The following is a 13,100-nucleotide window of genomic DNA, read 5'->3' on the forward strand; positions in this document are numbered from 1 at the left end:
TGCTGATTGCAGGGCAGTTGGACAAGATGACCTTTGAGGGTCACTTCCAAGCCAGTGCAAGCTGTGAAATGGAGATGCAGGTGAAATGATTTTCCTAGCACAAAAAGCTGTCAGTAGAGCTGGGGTCAGGATTCCCAGTTATTGTCAGTGAATCACAGAAGGTTGCAAGGCTTCTCCCAAATGTTTCTCCAGCCTCTAGCAGGGTGCAGTTTAGGCACATGTGAAGATGTTGTCTTTGTCCATAATGCCTGTCAGTCTTTTGGCTTTCCTCCTCCTCTGGTTTTGTCCGTTTGGTTTTTAGCCTCTGCCTGTCCTGTCCCCGAGGCATGTGGTGATGTTGCACAGTTCATTTAGCATGAGACGCATGTTTGGTTGTTCAGACCTCCTGTGTGCTCATCTCAGTGGTTGCTCCTCAGTCAGTAGCACATCCAGTTGGGTTTGTTTACCTTCTCTGTTCTCCTTGTGGCACAGTTCTGTGTTCTATCACTCACTTCACATCTTCTCCACATCCATGAGATAGAATCCATTTCCTGTTATTAACCGTGGAATCACAGACTGGGTTGGATTGGAAGGCACCTTAAAGATTATCTAGTTCTAACCTCCTGCCACAGGCCAGGACCACCTTCATTACACCAGGTTGCTGAAATGAGTGCAGTAAAGCAGGAAATGCAGTGATCTAGACTCAGCATTTCTATTCAGTTTCAAAGATTCAAAATATTCAACATCAGAAGTGACCTCTGAAGGTCATTTATTTCAGTGCTCCAAGGGACTTGTCCAATCTCAGGGTAATAAATGAAGAAATGAAATAGGAAACCCTGTTGACACAGTTCCAACTTGTGTTTGCTGCCTCTTCTCCCTATCTCTTGTCACATAGAATCACAGAATGGTTTTGATTGGAAAATACCTTTTGAAGTCATTAACCCAGCACTGCCAGGTCACCACTGAACTGTCGTCCTCAGCACCTCAGCTCCATGGCTTTGAAACCCTTCCAGGGATGGGGTTGCCACCACTGCTTTGGGCAACTTGTTCCAGGCCTTGACAATCCTTTTGGGGAAAAAATTGTTCTTTGTCTCCAACCTAAATTTCTCCTGGTGCAGTTTGAGGGATATTTCCTCTGTCTTGTTGTTTGGTTCTTGGTAGAGAAGCTACCAATCCCCACCTGGTTCCAACCCCCCTTCAGGGAGTTGCAGAGAGCCAGGAGCTCTCCCCTCAGCCTGCTTTTCTCCAGCCTGAAGAAGCCCAACTCTCTCAGCCTGTCTTTGCTTCAGCCTTCTGATAGTCTTTGTGACCCTCCTTTGGACACCCCCCAACAGTTCCGTGTCCTTCCAGTATTGGAAGAGGGCTACATGACACCTGGAGAGGGACTTGTGACAAAGGCATGGAGTGACAGGATGAGAGTTGATGGCTCCATACTGGAAGAAGATGGATTTAGATGAGACTTTAGGAAGGAATTCTCCACCATGAGAGTGATGAAGCACTGGAACAGGTTGCCTGGAGAAGTCGTGGATACTCTAAACTTGGAAGTGTTCAAAGCCAGGTTGGATGGGGTCTTGAGCACCCTGGTCTAGTAGGAAGCTTCCCTGGGGGTTGGAACCCAGATGGTCTTGAGGGTTCCTTCCAACCCAACCCTTTCTATGATTCTGTGCATTTTTGGAGGTATCACAGAAGTCACTTCCTTGCCCTAGGAGAAGTTCCTGCTTGTAAAGCCTGTCCCTGTCTCAGCTGTGTGAAGCAGCTGCTGCTGATATGTTTTACCTGCTTTTGCCACAAATGTGTACAAAATACTGCAGTTTTCCAGGTAGCTTTGGGGCAGTAAAGGAACATCCATTGGTATTTCCAGCAGGAGCATGTCTGTGCTGTGTGCTGAAGGGAGGTGATGGATCCAGACCTCACCTGCCACCTTGCAGTACTTGTCTTGTGCAAACATAGCAGTAGAGAAGCACCAAGAGAGGGATGAGACCTACTGCCTTTTGGTGCCCTCTTAAAGAGCTTTGTGGCCCCTCGGGGAGGATGTTGGTACCTAAGGTCTGCTGTAAATCCACAAAGAATTGGGAAATAAAGAGTTCCCCAGCAGAAAACCAAACAGATTTCTCTTGGGAGCCAGAACTCTGCATTCAGAATGTCCCGTTTGCTGCTGGAGAGGCCATTCTCAGCATCATCCCTCTGGCTTTGGTCTGTTGTGTTGGAAGCTGACAGCTTGAAGCTGCAGAACAGATGTGTGGTGTGCAATGTTTGTGTTCAAATCTCCTCCTCCATTTGGCAGGAAAGTGACATGCCAATCCAGGAGCTGCTCAGCCGGTACGGCTACGATGGTACCATGCCGCTCCAAGAAGAAGAGGAGGATGAGGAGGAAGAAGAGGAAGAGGAGGAGGGAGAAGATGATGATGATGTTGATAATGATGACAACAGTGGCTGTAGTGGTGAAAACAAAGTGAGTATTGACATTGATTTCAGTCAATCACAGAATGGGAGAGGTTGGAAGGGGCCTCTGGAGATCCTTGAGTCCAGCCATGCTCCCATTCCAGGGCTCCATCACCCTTAAATTGAAGAAATTCCTCCTCATATTTAGATGGAACTTCTGATGCTCAAGTTTGTGCCTGTTACCCCTTGTCCTGTCACTGGGCACCACTGACCCTGGAGGTGTTCAAGAAAAGACTGGATGAGGCATTTAGTGCCATGGTCAAGTTGGCTGGATAGGGCTGGGTGCTAGGTCAGACTGGATGATCTTGGAGGTCTCTTCCAGCCTGGCTGATTCTATGATTCTGTGGTTCTATGATTCTATGACAAAAGCCTGATCCCCTCCTCCTGCCACCCACCCTAGAAGTATTGATCAGCATTGATGAGATCCCATCAGTCTGTTCTTTTCCAGACTAAGAAACCCCAATTCTCTTAGCCCTTCCTCATCACAGAGATGTTCCAGGCCCCTCAGCATCTTTGTAGCCCTTTGCTGTACCCTCTCCAGTAAGTGTCTGTCCTTCTTGAACTTGGAAGCCCAGAGCTGAAGCTCTTACGGCCATTCTGTCCGAAGCTCTTACGGCCATTCTGTCCTAGACAACCACTCAAGATGCCAGGTCATGGCAGAAGCCCTTGGCAAGAGATCTGATTTCGGGTACTTTGTGCACTGAACCCTTCCTTCTTAGGTTTATTCTGAATTATCTGCCTCTGTTTTGCTGCACTGCCCAGAGCAGTTGAGACCCAGAGATCTTCTCAGTGCTCAGCAAGAGCTAAAAGCTGGAGAGCAAGAGGATGGTGCCAGATTGTTCTCAGTGGTGCCCAGCAACAGAACAAGGGGCAATGGGCACAAACGAGAAACCAGGAGGTTCCATCTGAAGAGGAGGAGAAACTTGCTTGTTGTGAGGGTGCTGGAGCCCTGGAGCAGCCCTGGAGAGGTTGTGGAGTCTCCTTCTCTGGAGAGCTTCTAAACTCAGCTGGGCTTTGTGGTACTGAGCAGGTGCCCCTTCTTTATTGTGAAGCAATTGTGAAGTTCATTGTGAAGAACTTCCTCCTGGTATCCAACCTGTATCTCCCCTGCCCTGGTTTCAAGCCGTTGCCCATTGTCCTGCCACCAAAGGCCCTTCTAAACAGTCCCTTTCCAGCCTTCCTCTAGGTCCACTTCAGATATTGAAATTCAGCTGCAAGGGCCCAAACCCTCTGGAGCATGCTGCAGAAGCCCAGTTGGTTCCCAATCCACTACAGCCAGTGGATTAGTGAGTTAGCACTGTGAATGAGTTGGAGGTGTGGGTTGACCTACTTCAGTTTTGGTGTGTTTGCACCAAAAGTGGTGGGGAGGCCTGGTCCCAGAGCCAGGCAGCAAACCTGTTAGGAGTGGTTGCTTCAGAGAGCAGGACTGTGAGAGCTCTGAAATGCTCCTGGGCTCTTAGCAGAGAGGCAGCAACATCATCCGTGGGGGTGGAATGATTGTATAAATCATTCAGGCTTTCTCTGCCAGCACTCATCTCTCTCCACAGCTTATTTAGCTGCACTGCACTTAGCTGCTTTCTATTTTTAATCTGCTCTAAGCTGTGCATGTGATAATACTCTGCTTGCTGCTGAAGGTGCACGTCAACATGTGCCTAATGCTTCTGTGTTAGAGCTACCAAGTGTGAGTGCTGCCAACACAGCCATGAAACACATAAAAGCTATTGACAACATGCATTGAACAGAGAGCACTGAGCTATTTTTAACCCTTTAACAAGTTAATCTGCCTTAATTGTAGTCATTCCTTCTGGTTGATTACAAAGTCTTGTGGATTAGAAGCTTTTAATAGAGGAGCTTCTAGTTTTGGAGTTTTTCTTGACTTCATGAGGATATTGATTGCCACACCATGACATAGATGTTTATAGAAGTACAGAAGGTGATGGTTCTGCACCTGGGGAGGACATATCTGGTGTCCTGGCTTGGGTTCTGGGCTCCCCAGATCAAGAGAGGCAGGAAACTACTGGCGAGAGCCTAGAGGAAGCTTTAAAGGTGCTGAAGGGCCTGGAGCAGCTCTGTGAGGAGGAAAGGCTGAGAGCCCTGGGGCTGTTGAGCCTGCAGAAGAGCAGCCCCAGAGGAGATCTGATCAACGCTCAGCAAGAGATAAAGGACCTGTGGGGGGCAAGAGGATGGGACCAGACTCTTCTCAGTGGTGCCCAGGGACAAGCCAAGGGGCAAAGAGTACAAACTGGAACACAGAGCTTCCACTTGAACAGAATCACAGAATCAACCAGGCCGAGTAGGCTGCCCAGAGAGGTAGTTGAGTCTCCTTCTCTGGAGAGACTCTAAACCTGTCTGGCTATTGTGATGCTGGGCAAGCTGCTGTGGGTGCCTTTGCTTTAGCAGTGGGGTTGGACTGGATGATCTCCAGAGGTCCCTTCCAATCCCACCATGCTGGGATTCTGGGGTTCTGTGATTTCCCTTTGACTGGGAAGAGCGTAGCCAGTAAATCATTGCTCCCCTTTTAACTGAAAATTCATAAGGAAGGGTTTTAAAGAGCAGAGTAAAATTTTAAAGTTAAATGAAGTGAAATGCCAACTGCCAAGGGTTTGCTTTGCTGAATTAAAAGCTAACTGTGATGTTTCACTTTGGATGCTATTTCTGTGTTCTATGCTAGAGTCTGAGGGCTAAATCAATCTGCTGGCAGTCCTGGTCGATAACTGATCTGCTGTATTTACACTTCTGTTGTGGCTCAGTCTGGACAGGCCACAATCTATACACAGAATCCCATCATGGTGAAGTTAGAAGGGACCTCTGGAGATCATCCAGTCCAACCTCCCTGCTAAAGCAGGGGCACCCACAGCAGCTTGCCCAGCATCACAATGCCCAGCTAGGTTTGGAAGCTCTCCAGAGAAGGAGACTCCACAACCTCTCTGGGCAGCCTGCTCCAGGACTCCAGCACCCTCACACCAAAGAAGTTTCTCCTCCTGCTCAGGTGACACCTCCTGGGTCCCAGTTTGTGCCTGTTGCCCCTTGTTCTATCAGAGTCACTTCATGTCAGGTAAAAGATACTTGGTTTGCTCTATTGGCAAGTGGGGCAAAAATAATTGTCACATAAAAGGGATCACTGATCTGCCATTTGCTTTCTTATATTTAAGGAGGAGACAATAAAGGATTCATCAGGTCAGGAGGATGAGACCCAATCGTCTAATGATGACCCAGCCCCATCTGTTGCTTCCCAAGATCCACAGGAGATAATTCGCCCTCGTCGATGTAAATATTTTGACACAAGTAGGTAAAATTCGGCCCTAAGCACAGTGGATTTGGTGTGGTTGACCCTTGGTTAAGAACACTTGGTTAAGAAGGCTGTGTGGCCATCCAGAGATAGGTGGACAGAATGGAGAGCTGGGCACAGAGGGACCAAATGAGGTTCAACAAGGACAAGTGCAGAGTCCTGCACCTGGGAAGGAACAATAAACTGCACCAGTACAGGCTGGGAGGTGATCTGTTGGAGAGCAGCCCTGTGGAGAGGGACCTGGGAGTGCTGCTGGATAACATCCATGGCACAGCAATGTGCCCTTGTGGCCAAGAGGGCCAGTGGGATCCTGGGGTGAATTAACAAGACTGTGTCCAGCAGATCAAGGGAGGTTCTCTTCTGCCTCTACTCTGCCCTGGTGAGACCTAATCTTGAGTACTGCCTTCAGTTTTAGGCTCCCTAGTTTGAGAGGGATCTGCTGGAGAGAGTCCAAGGGAGGGCGATGAGGATCATTAGGGGACTGGAGCACTGCTTGATGAGGAGAGGCTGAGGGACCTGGGGCTGTTTAGTCTGGAGAAGACTGAGAGAGCATTTAATCAATGTTTATATATATCTGAGGGCTGGAGGTCAGGAGAGGGGGAACAGGCTCTGCTCACTTGCTTATTGCAATAGGACACAGAGCAATGAATGGAAGCTGCAACACAGGAGGTTCCACCTTAACACAAGGGGGAACTTCTTTACTGTAAGGGTCCCAGAGCACTGGCACAACCTGCCCAGAGAGATTGTGGAATCTTCTTCTGTGGAGCCTTTCAAGGCCTGTTTAGATGTGTTCCTGTGTGACCTGAGCTAGATTGTGTGGTCCTGCTTTGGCAGGGGGGTTGGACTCGATGATCTCTTTGGGTCCCTTCTAACCCCTGGCATCTGTGAGCCTGTGAACACCTCTAGCTAGAGCCACATTGCAGCTAACCAGTACTCTAGTTAGCATTATCTACCTATAAACATATGTTTGCTTCCTCTTGTGATACTGCTTTGAGCATTGTGACAGACAGATTTATGATCCTGCAACTTGGTTTGTGTCAGTGGGCTCTCTTCTCATCTACATGGAGTTCAGAGGCAGGTTAGGATGATGTTGCCTTCCCATCATGGTTTCAGCTGCCAGCAAAGACAGAAGTGGAACAATCTGCAAGTAGGAAACGCAGTGTTCCAGCCAGGTAATTGCAGATTGGCAGAATGCATCAGGTTGAAAGGGAGCCTCAAAGATCATCTTGTCCAACCTTCCTGAAGTCAGCAGGGACACCTCCAGCTAGAGGAGGCTGCCTGGGGCCATACAGAGTCTCATCTTGAATGTCTCCGGGGATGAGGCCTCAACCACATCTCCAGGCAGTCTGCTCTAGTGTTTTATTATTGTGAGGGACTTCCTTCTGGTGTCCAACCTAAATCTACCCTGCTCCAGTTTCAGACCATTGCCCCTTGTCTTATCCAAGTCCTTCTAAACAGTCCCTCCCCAGCCTTCCTGTAGGTCCCCATCAGGAAATGAAATTATATGTCATGACAAGGCTTGGTGACACTGGGTTAGGGTCTTTGTGAAAGGTGAGAGTCCAGCCGAAGGAGAAAGTTGAAGCTGAAGGGCACTAGAATTCCACGTGGGGTACCATTGCCAGCTTTACAGACCAACCATGTTCTCTCTTTAAAACTTGTAGCACCCAGTTGAGAGCATTGAGCTGGTGTTGAGTTCTTTCTTTAGACTGCTCTTACTTCTGTGGCAATCCTACTTAATGGCATCTGAGCCTTTTAGCATTGAACTCACAGCAGGGCTAGCTGGACAACAAAATACCTGATTTACCTTTCTTTGATGGGAGTGACTGGCACTGATGGTTGGGTTTCTACTGTTCTGTGTTTTAGCAAACAGAAGTTAAAGCAAAGCTTCCTTGTGATACCTTATACTGGATGCAATGCTTGACAAAGGTCCCCATGAGCCATCGGTGTGCCCTCATGCCCCAAAAGGCAATGACCTCCTGGGGTGCATAAAGATGAGTGCACCATCATCATCATCAGTGTTGTTACTAAAATATGGAGTAGACAATATTGGCTGGAGAGTTTGGTAAAACAGAACCTCATGAAATTCAACAAGAGCAATTCTAGGGTCATAGATTCATGGAATCAGTCAGGGTTGGAAGGAACCACCAGAATTGGAGGGATCATCCAGTTCCAACCCCCCTGCCATGGGCAGGGACACCTCAAACTAGATCAGGCTGTCCAGAGCTTCATCCAGCCTGGCCTTTAAACACCTCCAGGGATGATGCTCCCGCCACCTCCCTGAGCAACCCATTCCAGGGTCTCACCACCTTAATGCTGAAGAATTTCCTAACATCCAGTCTGAATCTATCCATTTCTAGCTTTGTTCCATTCCCCCCAGGTCCTGTCACTACCTGACAGCATAAAAAGTCCTTCCCCAGCTTTCTTGTTGCCCCCTTCAGATACTGAAAGGCCACAATAAGGTCACCTGGGAGCCTTCTCCTCTGCAGACTGAACAGCCTCAACTCCCTCAGTCTCTCCTCACAGCAGAGCTTCTCCAGCTCTGATCATCCACAGGGTCCTGCAACTGGGGATCAGTAATCTCCTGCAGCAGTACAGGTGAGGGGCAACCTGCTGGGAAGCAGCTCCAAGGGGAAGGATCTGAGAGTGCTGGTGGACAAGTTTACCATGACCTAGCAATGTGCTCTCATGTCCAAGAAGGCCAGTGGTGTCCTGGGCTGCAAGAAGAAGAGTGTGGCCAGCAGATTGAGGAAGATTCTCCTTCCCGTCTACTCTGCCCTGGAGTCCTGGGTCCAATACTGAGACAGGGAACTATTGAGCAAAGTCCAGAAAAGTGATCCAAAGATACTATGGGGCCTGAAGCATCTCTGTGAGGAGGAAAGGCTGAAAGTCCTGGGGTTGTTGAGCCTGCAGATGAGCAGCTTGAGAGGGGATCTGAGCAATGCTCAGCCAGAGATAAAGGACTTGTGGGAGGCAAGAGGATGGGGCCAGACTCTTGTCAGTGGTGCCCGGTGACAGGACAAGGGGCAACAAGGACAAACGAACCCAGGAGATTCCATCTGAAGAGGAGGAGAGACTTGTTTGTTGTGAGGGTGCTGGAGCCCTGGAGCAGGCTGTCCAGACAGGTAGTGCAGTCTCCTCTGGAGAACTTCCAGACCCGTGTGGCCATCGTGATGCAGGGCAAGCTGCTGTGGATGCCTGTGCTTTAGCAGAAGGCTTGGACTGGATGATCTCTAACCCCAGCCACACAGGGATGCTGGATGCTCATTAGCCACCACACTGTACAAATGCAGTTTTCTATTCTGCACATTTCTTTTAATCCCAAAATGCTGAGGGAACCTCAGCATGTAGCTGTGCAGAGGATTAAGATATCTTAACCAAACTCTAGTTGTTAACCGTAGCATTAGCATAATGCAAGTGGTTTGCATTAAGTTTGGGCCTTTTCATGATGTTGAGCTGTGTTTAAATTGTAATTTAATGCAAAAGTCATTTTAGGGCTGCTGTTATCACTTGCTCTACATCAACCAGATCCCGCAGTTGCTTTCAGCACATTGTGCAAGGCAGCAAGCCTCTGTCATAAAGAGCTTACAATTTTTGTCAGTCCTTATCCAAAATAATCTATTTTAAATGCTTCTGTGCATCTCTTAAGCAGCACAGCCCTGCTTACTAAATCCCAGAAAGACTGAGAAAAGCCTCTTTCCAAATACTCTCCCACCTTGTGCTGTTGTCTACCTTAAATTCAATGACAGCTGCTTGAGGGGAATAAATCCAGCAGTAAAACTAAGCCAGGAACTCAGTGAAGAAGGTGTTGAAACCCACATGTGGATGATGAATACCCTAAAAATACCTGCAGTAGTGATTTGTAGTAAATTAGGATCACCTCCACTGCTTCAAAACTGCCTAAAGGAAAGGAAATTTTAATTAGGGAGTAGTAAAATTAGGGAAGCTGTGGATGTCTCCTCCCTGAAGGTGTTCAAGGCCAGATTGGATGGGACATTTACTCTGATGGTGGGGGGACACTGGAAGTGGACACCTAATCCCTGGAAGCATTCAAGGCCAGATTGGTAGTCGAGTGTAAAGTGTCCCAGCCCATGGCAGGGGGATTGGAACTAGATGACCTTGAAGGTCCCTTCCAACCCAACCCATTCCAGGAATTTATGAAAATGGATTGATTTATTAATTTGTGCCCTGACTTTTCAGAGCCTGATGTGTATCTTAGTCCAACCTCAATATGAGCTTGGAGTCGTTTCTTGAAGCTCTCAATATTGAAACATTTAATAGCCCTGAAACTGCCTTCTGCCCCTGGGTGGTCCTAGATTAGATGGCCACGAGGCAGAGGCAGGACTGGTGGCATGGCAGGTTGGGCTCATGTTTTCCCCTGGTCACTCTGCTGTCCTCAGCCCTCCTCACTCAGCCTGCTTTGATGGAAGTTGGCCTGCACAGGCCCCATCACAGCTTGTTTTGTGGCAATGATTCCTTGCAGACAGTGAAATAGAAGAGGAATCTGAAGAAGATGAAGATTACATCCCCTCAGAAGACTGGAAAAAGGTAAATACTAAGGGCTGTTCAAAAAAGCTTGTATTTCATGAATACTAATCTGTTACCTAGTAACTCTGAGCTCTTTACATCTATTTTTTCCCCATAAATACCATTTTGATCATATGAAGTGTTAAACACCTCCCTAAATAGTCAAAAATCCATTTCCATACAGTGCCTCTTAACTGTATTTTTAGATTTTTGAACAGTGTATATTTGTGAGGGGTGAAAAAAGCCACAGAAAGACGCGGTCATGCTGTTAGCTGTGAACAAAAACCATCAGAGCTGTGCTTTCTCAACTTCTTCTTTCTGTTGTTTTGAAACAGGAAATCATGGTGGGCTCAATGTTTCAGGCTGAAATTCCAGCTGGCACCTGCAAGTACAAAGAGAATGAAAAAGGTGAGACTTTGCTGCTGGGGAGATGTAAAAGAATGGATTGGTCATAGGATCATAGACTTATTTGGGTTGGGAAAGATCATGGTGTCCAACTATCAAGCCAGCATCACCATGGCCATTAAACCATGCCCCCAGGTGCCACATCCACAGGTTTCTTGAACAACTCCAGGAGTGGTGACTCCAGCACCTCCCTGGGCAGCCTGTGCCAATGCCTGACCACTCCAGCAGGAGAGAAATTGTTCCTAATATCCAACCTGAACCTCCTCCAGTATAATTTCAGGCCATTTCTTCTTCTCCTATGACCTCATACTAGGTCGAAGAGCCTAGCCCCCACCTGACTCCAGCCTCCTTTCAGGGAGTTGCAGAGAGCCAGAAGGTCTCTCTTGCCTTCTTTTCTCCAGGCTGAACAACTACAGGTGCCTCAGCTGCTCCTCACCAGCCCTGCTTTCCAGACCCTTCACCAGCTTTGCTGCCCTTTTCTGGACACACTGCAGCACCTCAATGTCCTCCTTGGGACGAGGCTCCCAAGACAGAACTAAATGATGTCACCTGTATTGCAAAGTACAGGAGCTTCAGCAACTCAGACTAGAGTTCATCCTGATCCTGCACTTCACCATCAGCTTCAGTCTTGGGAAGGGAAATGAAAGATTCAGTTGCAGGCCTTGTCTTCTGATTTGGTAATCAGAATGGTTTTGGTTGGAAAATGCCTTCAAGGTCATTGAGTCCAACCATTCTCTAACTGTGCCCAGTCTGGTACTAATCTGTGTCGCTCAGCACCACATCTCCATGCCTTTCGAACACCTCCAGAGATGGGGGCTCCAGCTCCTTGCAGAGCCTCTTCCAGTGTTTGAGAACCTTTTCAGTGAAGAAGTTTCTTCTCATACCCAACCTAAACCTCCCCTGATGCATCTTCAGGGCATTTCCTCTTTTTGCATCATGAAGACACTAAGATCCTGAGGGGACTGGAACTCTACAAGGAGAGGCTGAGAGACCTGGGCCTGATTAGCCTGGAGAAAGACAGCCTGCAAGGAGATCTTCTCAATGCTTATAAATACCTAAAGGGCAAATGTCAGGAGGATGGGTCCAGACTCTTCTCGGGTGTCTGGTGACAGGACGAGGGGCAAGGGACACTTACTGGAACACAGGAGGTTCCACCTAGACAGAATGGAGAAATGCTTCATTTTGTAGGTGGCAGAGCCCTGCAGCAGGCTGCCCAAAAGGCTGTGGAGTTCCTTTCTCTGGAGAGATTCAAAACCCAGCTGTACCTTGTAACCTTGTACAATTCCTTTGGGTGATCCTGCTCTAGCAGAGATGTTGGACTGGATTATCTTCAGAGGCCCTTTCCAACCTCTACCGTTCTGTGACCCTGTGATTCTGTGAAAGCCAGGTTAGATGGAGTCTTGAGCAGCCTGGTCTAGTGGAAGGGGTCCTTGCCCATGACATGGACTTTGAACTAGATGGTCTTTTAAGGTTCCTTCCTCTAGGCTGGGATCATCCACAACCTTCCTGAGCACCACCACCCTCATTCTAAAGAATTCCTTCCCAATCTCCCATCTGAACCTCCCCTCTTTGAGCTTCAATCCATGTCCTATGACTACAAACCCTTATAAAAAGTCTCTTCCCAAAATCACTTCCTTTATAAGAGAAGAAACTTTAGCTTGCTTGTGTTTCTTTCCTATTGTTCCCCCAGCATATGAAAATGATGACCAGCTGCTCTGGAATCCTGACTTCTTGCCAGAAGATAGAGTGATCGAGTTCCTAAACGAGGCCTCGAGGCGTACGGGTGAGGAGAAAGGTCTAGATGCAATTCCTGAAGGATCACACATTAAAGACAATGAGCAGGTATCTAAGAGTTATTAGGGTTTGTGATGGGTTTGCTTGGAAGGGACCTTAAAAATCACAGAATTGTTGAATTCTTTAATTTGGAAAAGGCCTTGAAGATAGATGATGGAGTTAACCCAGCCCTGCCAGCTCACCACTAAACTAGGGCCCTCAGCACCACACCTGCACACCTTTGAAACCCCATCAGGAATGGGGACTCCACCACTGCCCTGGGTGGTCTGTTCCAGCTCTTGCCAACCCTTTTGGGGAACAAATTGTTCCTCATGTCTAGCCCAAACATCCTCTGGTCAACTTGAGGTAGTTTCCTCTTGTCCTGTCACTTGTTCCTTGGGAGAAGAGACCTGTGCTCTAGACCCTTCCTCGGTGTTATTGCTCTCCTTTGGACATGCTCCAGCACCTCAGTGTCCTTCTTGGATGTTGTATCGTGAATCCATGGATTGTACAATCCAATCATTGTATATGAATCAGGTCTAACCATTAACCCAGCACTGCCAGGTCACCGCTAAACCATGGTCTTCAGCACCACATCTCCACAGCTTTTCAATCCTTCTTGGCATGGGCACTCCACCACTACCCAGGGCAGACTGCTCCAGGCCTTGAAGACTTTCCATGGAGACAT

At 48.0% G+C, this 13,100-nt stretch overlaps 2 protein-coding genes across 9 annotated transcripts in view; one reads left to right on the plus strand and one right to left on the minus strand.

Moving 5' to 3' along the window:
* MIER1 (MIER1 transcriptional regulator) overlaps nt 1-13,100 on the plus strand; it is a 49,982-nt gene that overhangs the window by 24,816 nt on the left and 12,066 nt on the right. For all 8 annotated transcript variants that reach the window (XR_010303070.1, XR_010303071.1, XM_064147464.1 and 5 more), the window contains 5 exons: nt 2,264-2,431; nt 5,574-5,706; nt 10,191-10,255; nt 10,570-10,642; nt 12,330-12,481. Coding sequence is in view for 6 of the 8 variants with exons in the window: in XM_064147464.1 (XP_064003534.1) it covers nt 2,264-2,431; nt 5,574-5,706; nt 10,191-10,255; nt 10,570-10,642; nt 12,330-12,481 (591 nt within the window). In the remaining 2 variants the exon portion in view is untranslated. The remainder of the gene's footprint in view (nt 1-2,263; nt 2,432-5,573; nt 5,707-10,190; nt 10,256-10,569; nt 10,643-12,329; nt 12,482-13,100) is intronic.
* The window catches only part of SLC35D1 (solute carrier family 35 member D1), a 31,786-nt gene continuing 29,153 nt past the window's right edge, over nt 10,468-13,100 (minus strand). The window contains exon 13 of the mRNA XM_064147470.1: nt 10,468-10,616. The gene's annotated coding sequence lies outside the window, so the exon portion shown is untranslated. The remainder of the gene's footprint in view (nt 10,617-13,100) is intronic.

The sequence above is a fragment of the Pogoniulus pusillus genome, chromosome 8, assembly GCF_015220805.1.
Source record: "Pogoniulus pusillus isolate bPogPus1 chromosome 8, bPogPus1.pri, whole genome shotgun sequence".
Taxonomy (NCBI): domain Eukaryota; kingdom Metazoa; phylum Chordata; class Aves; order Piciformes; family Lybiidae; genus Pogoniulus; species Pogoniulus pusillus.